This window comes from Zalophus californianus, chromosome 15 (genome assembly GCF_009762305.2).
Source record: "Zalophus californianus isolate mZalCal1 chromosome 15, mZalCal1.pri.v2, whole genome shotgun sequence".
Classification (NCBI taxonomy): domain Eukaryota; kingdom Metazoa; phylum Chordata; class Mammalia; order Carnivora; family Otariidae; genus Zalophus; species Zalophus californianus.
Genome location: NC_045609.1, coordinates 82,400,719 through 82,418,649, shown reverse-complemented (window position 1 = coordinate 82,418,649; position 17,931 = coordinate 82,400,719). Strand labels below are relative to the sequence as shown.

Below are 17,931 nucleotides of genomic sequence, written 5' to 3'. Positions count from 1 at the left end.
CCTTCATTACGCCAGGCAACCCAAAAGCTAATAGCTGAGCACAAGTGCTGGAAAATGTCCCCCCACCCAACAATACCCGCCGGCCCCCTGCCCATGCCTGCCCGCTGCTTCCAAATTTTCTCCTTTTGCCCAGATGCTGTCCGAGACTGCCTCCTGTCTGACCTTTTCCCAGTCCTCCCATGAGCCTCCACGCTCACCTGCTGCCTCGGCCCGGGGTTACCCTGATGCATGTTCTGCCCCATGTCAGGAGGCACAGACCGGGTCAAGCATCTCCAGGCACACCCACGTCCAGTTGTACCTTGAACATAGATGTGAGGGGAATATGCTGAATGGATGTGAATTTTAAGTAGTAAAAAAAAAAAAAAAAAAGCCTTGTCACAGTAGCGATTATTCCCCTGGGGCCATCATGCTCCATGAGTCATGAGTTCATAAAACTTTGAGTTCCTTCCTCCTGTAAATCTGAAATGTAGCTACCAAGGTCCTGGACTCCTGCTGACCTCTCCCTGCCACCTGCCCAGTACTTCCAGGAATCTTAACTGAAATTTCTTTGGTTTCTATATCCTATACCAGTTATTCATGTGACAAACCCGTGTGATGTCTCTAAAAACATTTATTACCTGTGGAAGCACCTGTATCCCTCTCTGGAGAGAAGTAACTGCAGAGGGAAGCCATGCAAATGATAACAGTATTCTAAGGGTGTTTGTTTTCCACTCATTTAGAAAGTTACAAGAAGCACGGAAGCTGTACATGAAAAAATGATGCCGATTTTACCCTTTATGTTTTGTAATAGGTCATGTGTGCCCATAATTACACATTCCAACAGAACACAGGGTTACTTAGAAAACACTTGGTCTCCCTCCCACCTCTGCCACCAGGCTTCCTTTGCCAGAAGCAAGCATGGTTCCTAGGCTCTTGTAAACTACAGCTTGGAATACAGGCGAACGCCTCATTTCCACTTTGTCTCTCTCTGCAGAGAGAGATTATCGAAAATTTGGAAATTTTTGAACATGCAAAATTGGAGAAAAGAGTACAATGAAACACCGTCTGCCCAACACCCGCCTTCAGCATCTGCCGGCTTGCTGGCAATCTTGTTTCCTCTTGGATTCTTGTTCGGAACTCAAATGGCAGCCCACCCTGGCATCTCTGACACTCTGGTTATGCCCAATTGGTGATACGGGGGGGTCCGCCTCGTTCTTTTGGCTACTTCGTGTTTTGTTGTGGAGCCATCCCATAAATTATTTAACCTGTCCCTTACTGAGGGCCACAGGGGTTGTTTCCAGTCATTTGCTGCAATAAACAGGTATGTCCTTGCCCAGGGAACTCGGGGCTGTGCAGAGGATGTCTGTGGGGTAACGTCCCAGGACCACAATGGCTGATCCGATTAGGTGGAACAGCCTGGAAAGGAGTCCTGCCGATTTCTACTCCCCAACTCGCCCACTGACACGGTGTTCAGAGAGTTTGCTTGTCTTTGCTCATATGATAGGTTAAAAAAAAAAAAATGGTATCTACATTTCTCTTCCCATAAATGATGCAGAACCTCTTTTCAAAGGTTTAAGATCCATTTGTGGGCTTTTTTTCCTTTTTCATAAGCTGTCTTTTTGTCTCCTCTGCCATCTCATTGTCCTTTTAGAAAGGCCTGCCTGCCCAAAGAATAGAAACGTTTTTGTCTCATTCTTTCATGATCTTTTTTTTTTTTACACTGAAATATTTGATCCATCTGCCATTGATGTTGGTGTATAAAATGAAGCAGGAATCCGACTCCCTTTTTCTAGAAGGCCACCTGCGTAATCCTCAACCCCGTTTCTTGAGTCTGTATGCCGGTTTTTCCCTTCCTGGCCTGTGTTTTTTTAGCGTTCTCTGGCTGCTCGGCAGCCCCAGCCCAGCCACAGGAGCTGGCGGGGGGCCTTCTATGTGATGCGGCCTCCTGGCCCCCCGCCCTTCGGCCACAGAAGCGCTAACTAAGTCCCCCCAGCACATGCCAGACAGCGCACCTGCCTCACTGGGCTTCGTGCTCATTACATGAAAATATCTAACATCATTAGCCTGCTGTGTAATGAGTCTGTGCTAAGTGATAGCTATTCATTTTTCTAATGTATTCTTTTCTCCTTTATCATTTTGCTTCATCCTTAGGTTTATTTCTCTAACTTCTTAGACACTTGCTTCATTTCTCTTCATACTTCACTATTTTATGCATACATTATCAAATAAGCACAGGAGTCTAGGAATTTCCCTCCAAACACTGCATTATCCATGCTCACTGGTTCTGATTTGTACTGTTCTCAATATTTATATTTTTAAAATAACCTACACTTCCCCTTGTGTTTTTTTTCCTTTGGCCCAAAGGTTGAAATTATTTTCCTTTTTGTTGTCATGAGTTCTTAAGATGTTTAAAACACAGAAGAGTGAAAATTATCTAGAACTCACCACGTTTACACTACACTACACAGAAACAACCCATTATCTCCATGTTTTTCTATGTGCCTATTTAAATCTCAGATAACGTGACATGCACAGTTTCCTTTTTGGAAAAAAAAAAAAACAAAGCAGTCCAGACAAAGTCACTGTGACTACGTCAGATACAATCACTTTTATAGGTTGGTATTAATTTTTCTATAGAACCTTTTCAATATTTTCACATAGATATATATCCAATGAGTATATAATAGGCCGTGTTTTTCAATTTACATAAATAGTATCAAACTACAATTGGCCTCACACAGTTTGCACTTATATTCAACTGGTGTTTTACTTTTTTTTTTTTTTAACTGAAGGACAGCTGACACAGAATGTTACATTAGTCTCGGGTGCACAACACGGGGCTCTGACCGCTCCATACGTGAGGCTGTGCTCACAGGCATCGCTCCCATCTGTTACCATACACCGCCACTACAAGAGCATTGCCTGGATTCCGTGTTCTGTGCCTTTCATCCCCGTGCTTTATTCCTTCCATTACTGGAAGCCTGTACCCGCCACTCCTTCACCCCTTTTTGCCCATTCTCCTCCCTCTCCCCCCACTGGCAACCACCAGTTTTGTTCTATTTATGGATTGGTTTCTGCTTTATTTGTTCATTTGTTTGGTTTTTTGATTATACATTTAGATTCCACAGGTGAAATCATAGGGTATTTGTCTTTGTCTTATTTCACTTTCTATAATACCCTCTAGGATCTCATTCTTTTTTATGGCTAATATTCCATTGTACATCTGTACCGCACCTTCTTTATCCATCCATCGGTCGATGGACACTGGGCTGCTTCCATGTCTTGGCTACTGTAAATACTGCTGCAATAAACACAGGGGTGCATATATCTTTGCAAATTAGTGTTTTCATTTTCTTTGGGTAAATACCCAGTAGGAGAATTACTGAATCATATATCTATTTTAATGTTTCAAGGAACTTCCATACTGTTTTCCACAGTGACTGCACCAACTTACATTCTCGCCAACAGTACATGAGGGTTCCTTCTTCTCCACATCCTCACCTACACTTGTTATTGCTTATCTTTCAGATACCGGCCATTCTGAAGTGTGAGGTGGTATCTCATTGTGGTTTTGATTTGCATTTCCCTGATGATCAGTGATGTGGAGCATCTTTTCATGTGTCTGTTGGTCATCTATAGGTCTTCTTTGGAAAAATGTCTGTTTAGTCCTCTGCCCATGTTTTTTTTAAAGATTTTATTTACTTATTTGACCGAGACACAGCAAGAGAAGGAACACAGGCAGGGGGAGTGGGAGATGGAGAAGCAGACTCCCCACAGAGCAGGGAGCCCGATGTGGGGCTTGATCCCAGGACCCTGGGATCATGACCTGAGCCGAAGGCAGACGCTTAACGACTGAGCCACCCAGGCGCCCCACACTGCCCATGTTTTAATTGGATTTTTTTTTTGTCTTGAGTTGTGCAAGTTCTTTATATATTTTGGACATTAGCTCCTCATTGGATCTGTCATTTGCAAGTATCTTCTCCCATTCAGTAGGTTGCCTTTTTGTTTTGTTCATCCCTTTGCTGTACAAAGATTTTTCATTTGGGTGTAGTCCCAATACTTGATTCTTGTTTCCCTTGCCTAAGAAGACATATCTAGAAAAATGTTGCTAAAGCCGATGTCAAAAACATTACTGCCTATGGTCTCTTCTAGGAGTTTTATGATCTCAGGTCTCACATTTAGGTCTATTATCTATTTTGAGTTTATTTTTGTGTGTAGTGTAAGAAAGTGGTCCAGTTTTCCCAGCACCATTTACTGAAGACACTTGTTTCCCCATTGTATATTCTTGCCTCCTTTGTCATAGATTGACCAGATAAGCATGAGTTTATTTCTCAGCATTGTGTTCTGTTCTATTGTTCAGTGTGTCCATTTTGTACCAGTACCATACTGTTTTGGTTATTATAGCTTCGTAGTATATTTGAAAATCTGGGCTTGGGATACCTCCAGCTTTGTTTGTTCTTCTTTCTGAAGGTTGCTTTGGCTAATGGGGCCTTCTGTGGTTCCATACAAATTTTAGTATTATCTGTTTTAGTTTGTGAAAAGTGTTGTTGGTATTTTGCTGGGAATTGCATTGAATCTGTAGATTGCTTTGGGTATTAGGGACATTTTAATAATATTAATTCTTCCAATCCACGAACATGGAATATCTTTCCATTTGTGTCATCTTCAATTTCTTTCATCAGTGTTTTATAGTTTTCAGAGTACAGGTCTTTCACCTCCTTGGTTAAGTGTATTCTTAGGTATTTTATTCTTTTTGGTGCAATTAGGTTTTATTTACTTTTTCTTTCTAGAAATTTTCCTTGTTATTCAAATATGCTGGCTTGTCTTCTATTTCCTTAAACATAGAAAATGTGTTCAAATAATTTCACAGTCTGAAGTCTTTGGGTATTTACTCCTGAGGTTTCTTTCACAATTCCTTGCTTCTTTGTGTGCTTGGTAATTCTGTACTATGAGCTGCTCATTTTTCTGGAAAATTATCTAGAAAACCATCTGGGAGTTCTCTGAGATCTAGCATGAAGGTGTGACCGTCCAAAGAGGATATATTTTGTCTCTGCCTGGTGCCGGGAGGCATTACTAGTTTGAGACTCCTCTAAGTGGCTTGACCTTATTGAGCCACCGAGGTGATGTGTGTGATCTCAGCTTCAGGTCCTCAAGGGCAATTTGTGGTTAGAGGTTTATTTTCCTACATTGGTCTGCCTAGCACCAAGGAAACTCTCCTTACAGTCTCCTAGTACTTCTAGAACATTTTTACCTGAGGTATAGTTCTTTGTAGAGCCCGGCTTTATTGGGGAGAGGTCGGGAAGGGAAGGGGATAGTCTCCTATTAAACTTGGGCTGGTGCTGAACTTGGACTCCTACCTCCCTCACCATAAAAGGGTATAAAAACCAAAACTTAGGTTTCCTGAATTTGCCAAATGGCTTCTCAGCTTCAGTGTACTACCCACCTCTGCAGGCTGCTTCTTGCAGTGAGATGTTGACCTGGTATATCTTGCTGTCTTGCAGCTCTTTGTTGATTTACACCTGGGCTTCCTCTGTCTGCACCGGACAAATCAGAAGCTGGTTCTTTCTGCCCTTTTGAGTGATATGATTTGGTCCTTGCTATCCAGTAACTTCAACTGGTTGCGTCTTACTACTGAGGAGCCGAATTTGTTTCTACCAGGGAAACAGGGTGCCCTTCTAATCCATAGATTTTGACCCGCTTTATCTCAGGGAAGTTTTTATGAAATAAATGTGGGTATTTCTTCTATCTTTACTCAGATCCCTTAAGTGACACCATGTTGTGTCACCTTTGCTGTGGTCTCTTACTGTGGAACTTGTCATCTCCCTCAGCTAGGACGCTCACAGCCCTGTGTTTGGTGCCGTTTTCATCCCTGGTTTTCATGGTTTTATTTGAGTTTTGCTGCCTCTGTTTTTCATTTCTGCAGATAGACATTTTTGCAGGGTGGGTTCTTTGCTTGCCTTCCTTTTCCTAGGGTGTCCAACTCCTCCTTAAATGTGGACAGTTCTTCCTGGAAAACCAGTCACCAGACAGCTGGGGGAAGGGCCAGACCAGTGCTCAGGGCTCTGAGAGAAGAGGGGTCTGGCCTTCCCTGCTCCCAGCAAGGACTCTGTGGGCCCTGGCCCTGCTCCAGGCTGGCACAGGTGGCTGGGCCTGTCTACACTGCTGCTCGTTCAGCCTGGACATAGCATGGTATCTGCTTACTCCTCACACCTGTTTCAAGCAACGGGGGGCTGGATTTCCCCTCTCCACTGTCGGGCTGGCCATGGCAGGCATTCTCTCCCTTCTCATGACCTTTCTTCACCCGGGCCTGCTCGACACTTTGCCTCCTTTTTATATGTTTATTTGGGGTAGTAAATTTTTCTCAAAGATAGAGTATTACACCTTTATGTGCATTTTCTGTACTGTTTTCAGGTAGTCTCAGAAAGAAGGGTCAAGGTCATCTTAGAGACAGGTGTTAGTGTGTTCTTTTAAGAGAGCCGATTTGTCGAGACCTCTGCTTTTTTGAAGCAAGAATAAAAAGAAATTGCAGCATTTCCCTGAGAACTGGTTATCCTTGGAGTTCTTTTGAAGTGTATTCCTCACAGAGAGAGGCTGAGTATGGATGGTGAGGCTGAGGGCACCCCTGGCCATGCGTGAGCCCGTCAGGGATATCCGAGGCATTGCTGGCATTTTCCCGTGAAAACATCTGATTTTCCTGCGGAGAGGTCTCTGATAAGCAGGACGCATTTACTCTCGCTTAAACAGAGGTAAATAATGGTTGATGATGGTGGTCAAGGCAGAGGACTCTATTTGGATTTAAAAATGTATGCTCAAGGGGCGGAGCAAGATGGCGGAGGAGGAGGAGACCTGGATTTCGTCTGGTCTCAGGAATTCAGCTGAATAGGGATCAAACCATTCTGAACACCTACGAACTCAACAGGAGATCGAAGAGAAAAATAGTAACAACACTCCGAACAGAAAAGCCACCACTTTCTGGAAGGTAGGACGTGCAGAGAAGTGAATCCAGGCGATATTCGGGAGGATAGACGGCGGGGGAGGGGGCCTCCGTCGGCCGCTTCTGGCAAGTGCTAGAGCCGCGGAGCACAAAATCGGAACTTTTGGAAGTCGGCTCCGCTGAGGGACGTCGCTGCAGTGGCTAAGCGGGGGGTGGGACCCTCGTGGGACAGTGTGGTCTCAGGACCCTCAGGGTCACAGAGAGACCGGGGGTGCCTGAGTGCGGCAGAGCTCCCAGGGATCGGAGCCGGGAAGCCGGCTGCAGAGACGGAGCCGAGGGGCGGGCTCTCAGCTCGGGGTGGCCATAAACTGTGATCTGCGGCCCAGTCGGGCCACTGCTCCTCCAGCAGGGACCCAACAAGCGGCAGAGCCGGGGAGACTCCCCTCCCTCCCCCGGGAGGAGCGGCGCGGGAGCGCACCTCAGGGATCTGCTGGGTTTGGAGACTCCACACGGGGTCGGGTGCCAGAGATAGCAACGCTCGGTCACAGGCCGGGTGAGCACGGAGTGCGGCCGGAGACCGGGGACACGGGAGTGACTGCTTTTCTCTGGGGGCGCACTGAGGAGCGGGGCCCTGAGTTCTCAGCTCCTCCGGGCGGAGATTGGGAGGCCACCATTTTCACCCCGGTCCTCCAGAGCTGTACCGAGAGCTTGCAGGGAACAAAAGCTCCTGAGATCAAACCCAAGCAGCTTGCTTAGCCCGGACCGACAAGGGCGGGGCAATTCCGCCTCCGGCAAAGACATTTGGGAACCACGGCAACAGGCCCCTCCCCCAGGAGATCAGCTCTAACAGCCAGCAAGCCAAGACCAAGTTTACCGATCAAGGAGAACGGGAGAACTCCAGTGCTAGGGGAATACTGCACATAGAATTCATGGCTTTTTTACCATAATACATTAGTTTTTCAAAGTTAATTTTTTAACTGTTTTTTTTTAATTTTTCTTTTTCCCTTTTTCAACCAACATCTTATCAATCCCTTTTTTATAAAAACATTTTTTATTTTTCATTTTTAGAGTCATATTTTTATCCCTTCATAGTAGTTACCCTTATATTTGGCATATATATATATATGTTGTTCTCTTTAAAATTTTGAGATACAATGTCTTCTAACAGATCAAAATATACCCTAAATCACTAGTGTATGGCTTTGTTCTAGTCTCCTGCCTGATCACATTCTCTCCCTTTTTTTCTTTTATCTTTTTTTTTAAATCTTCTTTCTTTTTAAAAACAACTTCTTATCAATTCCTTTTATAAAATCTTTTATAATTTTCATCTTTACAGTCATCTTCCATCCCTTCATTGTATCAACCCTTATTTTGTACATTTATGTCTTTCTTCCTTTAAAATTTTAGCAGGCACTTTCTTCTAACCAAAATACTCCCAAAATCTAGTGTGTGGCACTGATCTATGCACTAGCCTGATCATATTTGATCATATTCTGTTTTTTTTGTTTTGTTCTATTGTTTGTTTTTATCTTTTTCTTTTTCCTTCTTTTTTTTTCTCTTCTTTCTTTCCCTTTCTTGTCCCCTGGTTTCAGGTCTTTTCTGATTTGTATAGAGTATATTTCCTGGAAACGTTGTTAACCTGTGAGCATTCTGTTCTCTCATTCATCTATTCTCCTCTGGACAAAATGACAAGATGAAAAAAAATCACCTCAGCAAAAAGAACAAGAGGTAGTACCATCTGCCAAGGACCTACTCAATACTGACATTAGTACAATGTCGGACCTAGAGTTCAGAATCATGACTTTAAAGAAAGATACTAGCTGGGCTTGGAAAAGGTGTGGAAGTTATTAGAGAAATCCTTTCTGGAGAAATAAAAGAACTAAAATCTAACCAAGTCAAAATCAAAAAGGCTATTAATGAGGTGCAATCAAAAATGGGGGCACTAACTGCTAGGATAAATGAGGCAGAAGAGAGAATCAGCAATATAGAAGACCAAATAATGGAAAATAAAGAGGCTGAGAAAAAGATAAACAACTACAGGATCATGAGGGCAGAATTCGAGAGATAAGCGATACGATAAGATGAAACAACATTAGAATAATTGGGATCCCAGAAGAAGAAGAAATAGAGGGGCAGAAGGTATATTGGAGCAAATAATAGCAGAGAACTTCCCTAATGTGGGGAAGGAAACAGGCATCAAAATCCAGGAGGCACAGAGAACCCCTCTCAAAATCAATAAAAATAGGTCAACAACCCAACATCTAATAGTAAAACTTACGAGTCTCAGAGACAAAGAGAAAATCCTGAAAGTTGCTTGGGAGAAGAGATATATAACCTACAATGGTAGAAACATTAGATTGGTAACAGACCTATCCACAGAGACCTGGCAGGCCAGAAAGGACTGGCATGATATATTCAGAGCACTAAACGAGAAAAATATGCAGCCAAGAATACTATATCCAGCTAAGCTGTCATTCAAAATAGAAGGAGAGATAAAAAGCTTCCAGGACAAACAAAAACTAAAGGAATTTGCAAACATGAAACCAGCCCTACAAGAAATATGGAAAGGGGTCCTCTAAGCAAAAAGCCTAAAAGCAGCATAGACCAGAGAGGAACACAGACAATATACAGTCACAGTCACCTTACAGGCAATACAATGGCACTAAATTCATACCTTTCAATAGTTACCCTGAATGTAAATGGGCTCAATGCCCCAATCAAAAGACACAGGCTATCAGATTGGATTAAAAAACAAGGCCCATCGATATGCTGTCTGCAAGAGACTCATTTTAGACCCAAAGACACCCCCAGATTGCAAGTGAGGGGGTGGAAAACCATTTACCATGCTAATGGACACCAAAAGAAAGCTGGGGTGGCAATCCTTATATCAGACAAATTAGATTTTAAAACAAAGACTGTAATAAGAGATGAAGAAGGACACTATATCCTACCTAAAGGGTCTATCCAACAAGAAGATCTAACAATTGTAAATATCTATGCCCCTAACGTGGGAGCAGCCAATTATATAAGGCAATTAATAACAAAAGCAAAGAAACACATTGACAACAATACAATAATAGTGGGCGACTTTAACACCCCCTAACTGAAATAGACAGATCATCTAAGCAAAAGATCAACAAGGAAATAAAGACTTTAAATGAAACACAGGACCAAATGGACTTTACAGACATATTCAGAACATTCCATCCCAAAGCAACGGAATACACATTCTTCTCTAGTGCCCATGGAACATTCTCCAGAATTGATCACATCCTAGGTCACAAATCAGGTCTCAACCGGTACCAAAAGATTGGGATTATTCCGTGCATATTTTCAGACCACAATGCTTTGAAACTAGAACTCAATTACAAGAGGAAAGTCAGAAAGAACTCAAAGACATGGAGGCTAAAGAGCATCCTACTAAAGAATGAATGGGTCAACCAGGAAATTAAAGAAGAATTTAAAAAATTCATGGAAACCAATGAAAAGGAAAACACAACTGTTCAAAATCGCTGGGATACAGCAAAGGCAGTCCTGAAAGGAAAGTATATAACAATACAAGCCTTTCTCAAGAAACAAGAAAGGTCTCAAATATACAACCTAACCCTACACCTAAAGGAGCTAGAGAAAAAACAGCAAATAAAGCCTAAACCCAGCAGGAGAAAAGAAATAATAAAGATCAGAGCAGAAATCAATGAACTAGAAACCAAAAGAACAGTAGAACAGATCAACGAAACTAGGAGCTGGTTCTTTGAAAGAATTAACAAGATTGATAAACCCCTGGCCAGACTGATCAAAAAGAAAAGAGAAAGGACCCAAATCAACAAAATCATGAATGAAAGAGGAGAGATCACAACCAACACCAAAGAAATACAAGCAATTAGAAGAACATATTATGAGCAACTCTATGCCAGCAAATTAGATAACCTGGAAGAAATGGGTGCATTCCTAGAGATGTATCAACTACCAGAATTGAACCAGGAAGAAACAGAAAACCTGAACAGACCTATAACCACTAAGGAAATTGATGCAGTCATCAAAAATCTCCCAACAAACAAAAGCCCAGGGCCAGATGGCTTCCCAGGGGAATTCTATCAGACATTTCAAGAAGAATTAATACCTATTCTCCTGAAACTGTTCCAAAAAATAGAAATGGAAGGAAAACTTCCAAAATCATTTTATGAGGCCACCATTACCTTGATCCCAAAACCAAAGACCCCATCAAAAAGGAGAATTACAGACCAATATCCTTGATGAAAATGGATGCAAAAATTCTCACCAAAATAGTAGCCAATAGGGTCCAAGAGTACATTAAAAGGATTATTCACCATGACCAAGTGGGATTTATCCCTGGGCTGCAAGGTTGATTCAACATCCACAAATCAATCAACGTGATACAATACATTAACAAAAGAAAGAACAAGAATCATAGGATCCTCTCAATAGATGCAGAAAAAGCATTTGACAAAGTACAGCATCCTTTCTTGATCAAAACTCTTCAGAGTATAGGGATAGAGGGTACATACCTCAATATCATAAAAGCCATCTATGAAAAACCTACAGCAAATAACCATTCTCAATGGGGAAAGGCTAGAGCTTTTCCCCTAAGGTCAGGAACGCGGCAGGGATGTCCACTCTCACCACTGCTATTCAACAGAGTATTAGAAGCCCTAGCCACAGCAATCAGACAACAAAAAGAAATCAAAGGCATCCAAATCAGCAAAGAGGAAGTCAAACTCTCACTCTTTGCAGATGATATGATGCTGTATGTGGAAAACCCAAAAGACTCCACTCCAAAACTGCTAGAACTCATACAGGAATTCAGTAAAGTAGCAGGATATAAAATCAATGCCCAGAAATCAGTGGCATTCCTATACACCAACAACAAGACAGAAGAGAGACAAATCAAGGAGTCGATCCCATTTACAATTGCACCCAAAACCATAAGATACCTAGGAATAAATTTAACCAAAGAGGCAAAGGATCTGTACTCAGAAAACTATAAAATACTCAGGAAAGAAATTGAAGAAGACACAAAGAAATGGAAAAACATTCCATGCTCATGGATTGGAAGAACAAACATTGTGAAGATGTCAATGCTACCTAGAGCAGTCTACACATTCAATGCAATCCCCATCAAAATACCATCCCCTTTTTTCAAAGAAATGGAACAAATAATCATAAAATTTGTATGGAACCAGAAGAGACCCCGAATAGCTAGAGGAATATTGAAAAGGAAAAGCAAAGCTGGTGGCATCACAATTCCGGACTTCCAGCTCTATTACAAAGCTGTCATCATCAAGACAGTATGGTACTGGCACAAAAATAGACACATAGATCAATGGAACAGAATAGAGAGCCCAGAAATGGACCCTCAACTCTATGGTCAACTCATCTTTGACAAAGCAGGAAAGAATGTCCAATGGAAAAAAGACAGTCTCTTCAACAAATGGTGTTGGGAAAATTGGACAGCCACATGCAGAAGAATGAAACTGGACCATTTCCTTACACCACACACAAAAATAGACTCCAAATGGTTGAAAGACCTAAACGTGAGACAGGAGTCCATCAGAATCCTAAAGGAGAACACAGGCAACAACCTCTTCGACCTCAGCCGCAGCAACTTCTTCCTAGAAACATCGCCAAAGGCAAGGGAAGCAAGGGCAAAAATGAACTATTGGGACTTCATCAAGATAAAAAGCTTTTTGCACAGCAAAAGAAACAGTCCACAAAACCAAAAGACAACCGACCGAATGGGAGAAGATATTTGCAAATGACATATCAGATAAAGGGCTAGTATCCAAAATCTATAAAGAACTTATCAAACTCAACACCCAAAGAACAAATAATCCAATCGAGAAATGAGCAGAAGACATGAACAGACATTTTTCCAAAGAAGACATCCAAATGGCCAACAGACACATAAAAAAGTGCTCAACATCGGTCAGCATCAGGGAAATACAAATCAAAACCTCAGTGAGATACCACCTCACACCCGTCAGAATGGCTAAAATTAACAAGTCGGGAAACAACAGATGTTGGTGGGGATGCGGAGAAAGGGGAACCCTCCTACACTGTTGGTGGGAATGCAAGCTGGTGCAACCCCTCTGGAAAACAGTATGGAGATTCCTCAAACAGTTGAAAATAGAGCTACCCTACGATCCAGCAATTGCACTACTGGGGATTTACCACAAAGAAAGAAATGTAGGGATCCGAAGGGGCACGTGCACCCCAGTGTTTATAGCAGCAATGTCCACGATAGCCAAACTGAGGAAAGAGCCAAGATGTTCATCGACAGATGAATGGCTAAAGAAGATGTGGTGTATATACACAATGGAATATTATGCAGCCATCAAAAGGAATGAGATCTTGCCATTTGCAACGACGTGGATGGAAGTGGAGGGTGTTATGCTGAGTGAAATAAGTCAATCAGAGAAAGACATGTATCCTATGACCTCACTGATATGAGGAATTCTTAATCTCAGGAAACAAACTGAGGGTTGCTGGAGTGGTGGGGGGTGGGAGGGACGGGGTGGCTGGGTGATAGACATTGGGGAGGGTATGTGCTATGGTGAGCACTGTGAATTGTACAAGACTGATGAATCACAGATCTGTACTTCTGAAACAAATAATGCAATATATGTTAAGAAAAAAAAAGATAGCAGGAGGGGAAGAATGAAGGGGAGTAAGTCGGAGGGGGAGACGAACCATTAGAGACGATGGACTCTGAAAAACAAACTGAGGGTTCTAGAGGGGAGGGGGTGGGGGGATGGGTTGGCCTGGTGATGGGTATTAAAGAGGGCACATTCTGCGTGGAGCACTGGGTGTTATGCACAAACAATGAATCATGGAACACTACATCAAAAACTAATGATGTAATGTATGGTGATTAACATAACAATAAAAAATTATTTAAAAAAATGTATGCTCAACCCTCTAAAGACTTTGAACTATGTAACTGCTGCTAAAATGTGAGCAGAACATGGACAAATGGGACAGTTCTATGTAATGGTGGATCTCGATTTTCCTCCATTATCTGGAAGTTGAAAAGGGAGAGAAATGGGGATCTGAATTCCTGATTTTAATCGGTCTACAGGAATATTTACTGAGTATGAACAATCTGGCCTGGAGTCCTTCTCCACTCCATTCTGATGACTCTTTGTAGCCAGGCTGGACTTTTCTTGGAAACCAAGGTTTACAAAGGCAGCATGAAAAGCGATGTCTGGCAGGGTGTGTGGGACTCTTGCCCCTTCCTGCAAGGTCATGGCCTGTGCAGCTAGGGCTTCCTCCCACCTGTTTGTAGGCTTCCCATCGCCATGCCTGATATCTGAGAAGGGAGGATGCATCATCTTTCACTAACTCCACATTCGGGTCTGGCAGGAAGTAGACATGTCAACCCAGGCAGCATCTGCAAGTGTGACCGATTTCACAGCAGATCGGTGCCTTGCAGATCCCAGGGTTTGATATCAGAACTTTTGATCAGCATTTCCACGGTTTGGGCTTTGGTCACTATGGTGACTGGACAATTTATCCTTTAAACCAGGACATAGCTGGGAGAGTGGTGATTAATAATTAAACAGGGCCATAAACATAAATTGCAAATGTCCCAAACAAACTAGAATGAATGGCCAAGCTACCCATCTCCTGAGTTTCTGTGATAAATCCAAACATATTATGATACATTATAACAGGGATCTCACTTTTTCTCCAGCGCTGCAATAAAAACCTGACATTATCTTTATTACCAAGACCAGATACTTATTCATTCTTAGCAGCAAAACTAGTATCATTTAGTAATGAATCATTTAAACCTCAAAGCCTTTCAGTTTTATAGGTGCACACATTCATTTTTACATCACACACTAATATCTTGCTCACAGTCTTCTGCCCTCTTCCAGGAAATGGAGCTTGATTTACTCCCATAGTTTATTACCCAGAGTTTGTTGGTAGGATTGCAGTACCTTTAGATGGTAAATTCGCTCCCCAATAGCTGTAGGATAGTTTACACATAATCATTGGACACTGTGTGCCAGGACCTGCACAGAGAGCTTTCCAGATAATAGCTCCGTCCTCACATCGACCTCCTGAGGAAGGTCCTGTTAGCACCCCCTCTACAGCTTAGAGGCTCAGTAACCCCTGTGTTTGCAGAGCCTGGTTGAATATCCAGACAGCCCGTCCTCAGTGTACAGCCTCATAGGAACATTAGATGGTCTTTATGCCTACTTAAGGCATTTGCTCTATGTTGTTTCCTTTAATAAGAACTGGTATAGAAATGTCTCTTTGAAGTCTGTCCCTTGGTCAGTGGCCCGTTGCTCGTTGTTTCAACTTGGCATATTTTCCATACAGCTGTGGTTTCCAGACTTGCTTCCTCTGCTTACAAAGATATGTTCAGTGGTGATTATGCACGTTTGCATTCTTTCAACTGAGCTCCATTTGTGGAGGAAATGTAATTTTAGTGGGCTAAGTACTGTGAGAAATTCAAGTCAAGTGTTTCAAAATCCTCTTGAGTGGTCTTAAGTATGGAATAGCACGTTCTGTGCCAGTGAGGTAGATCATCATCTTATTAGGACATCCTGTCTCCCTTGAGGTTTTGGCGCCATTTCCTACAGACTTGCCCTGCATTCATGAGTGCTTCTAGGCTCCAAGGACCAGAGAAGGAGGTGGCTTGGCACCTGTGTTCACCGTGGGCCAAGAGGAGAACACGGTCAACACTTAACTGACTTCCTACCCCAGATCCTCCTCTGCACCCCTTCTTAGGGTAGCTGGGGGAGGGGCCCCTGAAACAAGTGAGTTGTGGTTTTACTGTTGTTTGTTGCTTTTTTTTTTTTAAGATTTTTTTTATTTATTAGAGCACAAGCAGGGGGAGTAGCAGAGGGAGAGGGAGAAGCAGACTCCCTGCTGAGCAGGGAGCCCGATGCAGGACTCGATCCCAGGACCCCGGCATCATGACCTGAGCCGAAGGCAAATATACACTTAACTGACTGAGCCCCTCAGGCGCCCTCCTATGCATCATTTTTTGTAGTCTGCATAACAACACTCTGAGCTAGACCCTTTTTTCTCCCATTTTAAGGAGGGAGAAATTGAGGTTTAGGCATATCAAGTGACTGGCACGGTCCCAAGGCATTGGTCTTTATTTTTTTTCTTTAAAGATTTTATTTATTTATTCATGAGAGGCAGAAAGAGAGAGAGGCAGAGGCAGAGGGAGAAGCAGGCTCCCCGCCGAGCAGGGAGCCCGATGCGGGACTCGATCCCAGGACCCTGGGACCATGACCTGAGCCGAAGGCAGACGCTTAACCGACTGAGCCACCCAGGCGTCCCGGCACTGGTCTTTAGATAAACCCAGTGTAGAATCACTCCCAAGTTCATGCTCTGGTCCATGTGACCTTTCCATTAGCTTCCTTAGAGAGTTACACTTGTCCCTCAAAACACGTTCTTTGGTTTTCTTCCTGGTTGTGATTTTCTGTGTGAGTTTGTGATTCTTTCAACTAAGTATTTTGGTAGAAGAAGTTTGGTGCATTTCACTCAGCCATCTGGATCATCACTGGGTATACGGACACCACAGTGGTAGAGGAAAGATGATTACTTGTGTTGGCAAATTCATTTGCAGTTGAAGGAATTCTGTTACACAATTCTGGAAGATTAAGATTTTTACCAACCTCTCAATTTTAGGCCTTTACAAATCGAAAGGAAGCTTAAAGACACAGGAAAGCTTACATCCTCTAGGTAGCACTGGCCCAGAAACGCCAGCATCCACTGTATCCCAAGACCTGTGACCAGTGTGCCATCTGGAGCCCCTCCTTTGAGTGTAACTATGTGAGCCTATTGAGACACCTGTTAAATGTTAGAGAAAATGTTGGCAAGAAGATTAACAAAGGTCAACCAGCTTGTATGGTGAGAGGATGCGTTCCGAAAGTTTACTCCGGACGTGAAAACTGTATAGCCTAGCACCTGGCCCCAATCTCCAGCTCCTACCACTTTGCAGGGGACTCTGGCGGCTCCTGAGGTCAGGTTCTGGTCACAGCTCACAGAGATGGGTGATCACATATAATCTTGTGGTTTGTTGCAGGGAACTCGTAAGCCAAACCCTCCTCAGAAGCCTCTGCCTGCAGATCCTTTGAGCAAGACCAGCCGGCTCGCCAGCGCCTCAGCCAGGACCCTGGGACAGCAGGAGGCCGAGCGGCTCCACCTGGTGCCCCTCAGGTCGGTGTAACAGCCCAGCCCATCTCTTTCTCCCCAGAACCATGTGGGGCAGCCGCACCGACCTGTGCTTTCCTGGCCCTGTCAGGACATGGGCCCAATAGTCTAAGGCCAGGCTTCCTATACCCCAGTACCTGGGAACAGGATAAAAGAGTTGCTGAAGCAGACAGGAGCATTAGCAGGAGGCAGTCACGAGCCTATAATCCCCGAGATCACCCAGTGGCTCTTGGCAAGAGCCCCAGTGTCCCAAGAGAAACCAGGATCAAGTAGCCCTAGATCGTGTGTCTGGGAAAGCAGTGGCTCTTGAGATGGGCCAACCCCACCCCCTAAAAGATGAAGACGAACAGCTACGAAGTGGTGTGATCCTATGAAGACTGAACATACCTCCAACACCATCAGAAACCTTCACAAACTCTGCCCCATCCCTGGGGTCCTGAGAAAGGAGGTGAGGTGTGGGGGTGGGGGAGTCACAGATGAATGAGGGAGGTGAGGTGAAGAGTTAGTTCCTGAACACTTGGTACAATGGGGAGCTTCTCCATCCAACTAAGAAAAGGAATCTCCTTTTCGAGACTGTTCCCCAGCCGTGGTCATTGCTTACCCTATCCCAGAGGATAAGGAAGGCAGACCCCTAACCCAGGGAGGTGCACCGGCTGTGTGCCGGGGCTAGTCCATGCTGGTTTTCGGAAGCTATTCAATTTCTAGGAATTTTGCAAGCTAGGTGTTAAACCGAGCCACTATTATACAAACGCCTACTGAGACAAGTTATGTGAAGAACATAAAAGCCTCAAAACTCCTTTTTTACCTTTTACTGTTACCTATGT

The 17,931-nt window shown here is 43.5% G+C and overlaps 1 protein-coding gene across 5 annotated transcripts in view; it reads left to right on the top strand.

The window, feature by feature from the left end:
- ADAM12 (ADAM metallopeptidase domain 12) overlaps window positions 1–17,931 on the top strand; it is a 357,064-nt gene that overhangs the window by 333,038 nt on the left and 6,095 nt on the right. For all 5 annotated transcript variants that reach the window (XM_027596330.2, XM_027596333.2, XM_027596331.2 and 2 more), the window contains one exon: window positions 16,980–17,113. In XM_027596330.2, the coding sequence (XP_027452131.2) occupies window positions 16,980–17,113 (134 nt within the window). The remainder of the gene's footprint in view (window positions 1–16,979; window positions 17,114–17,931) is intronic.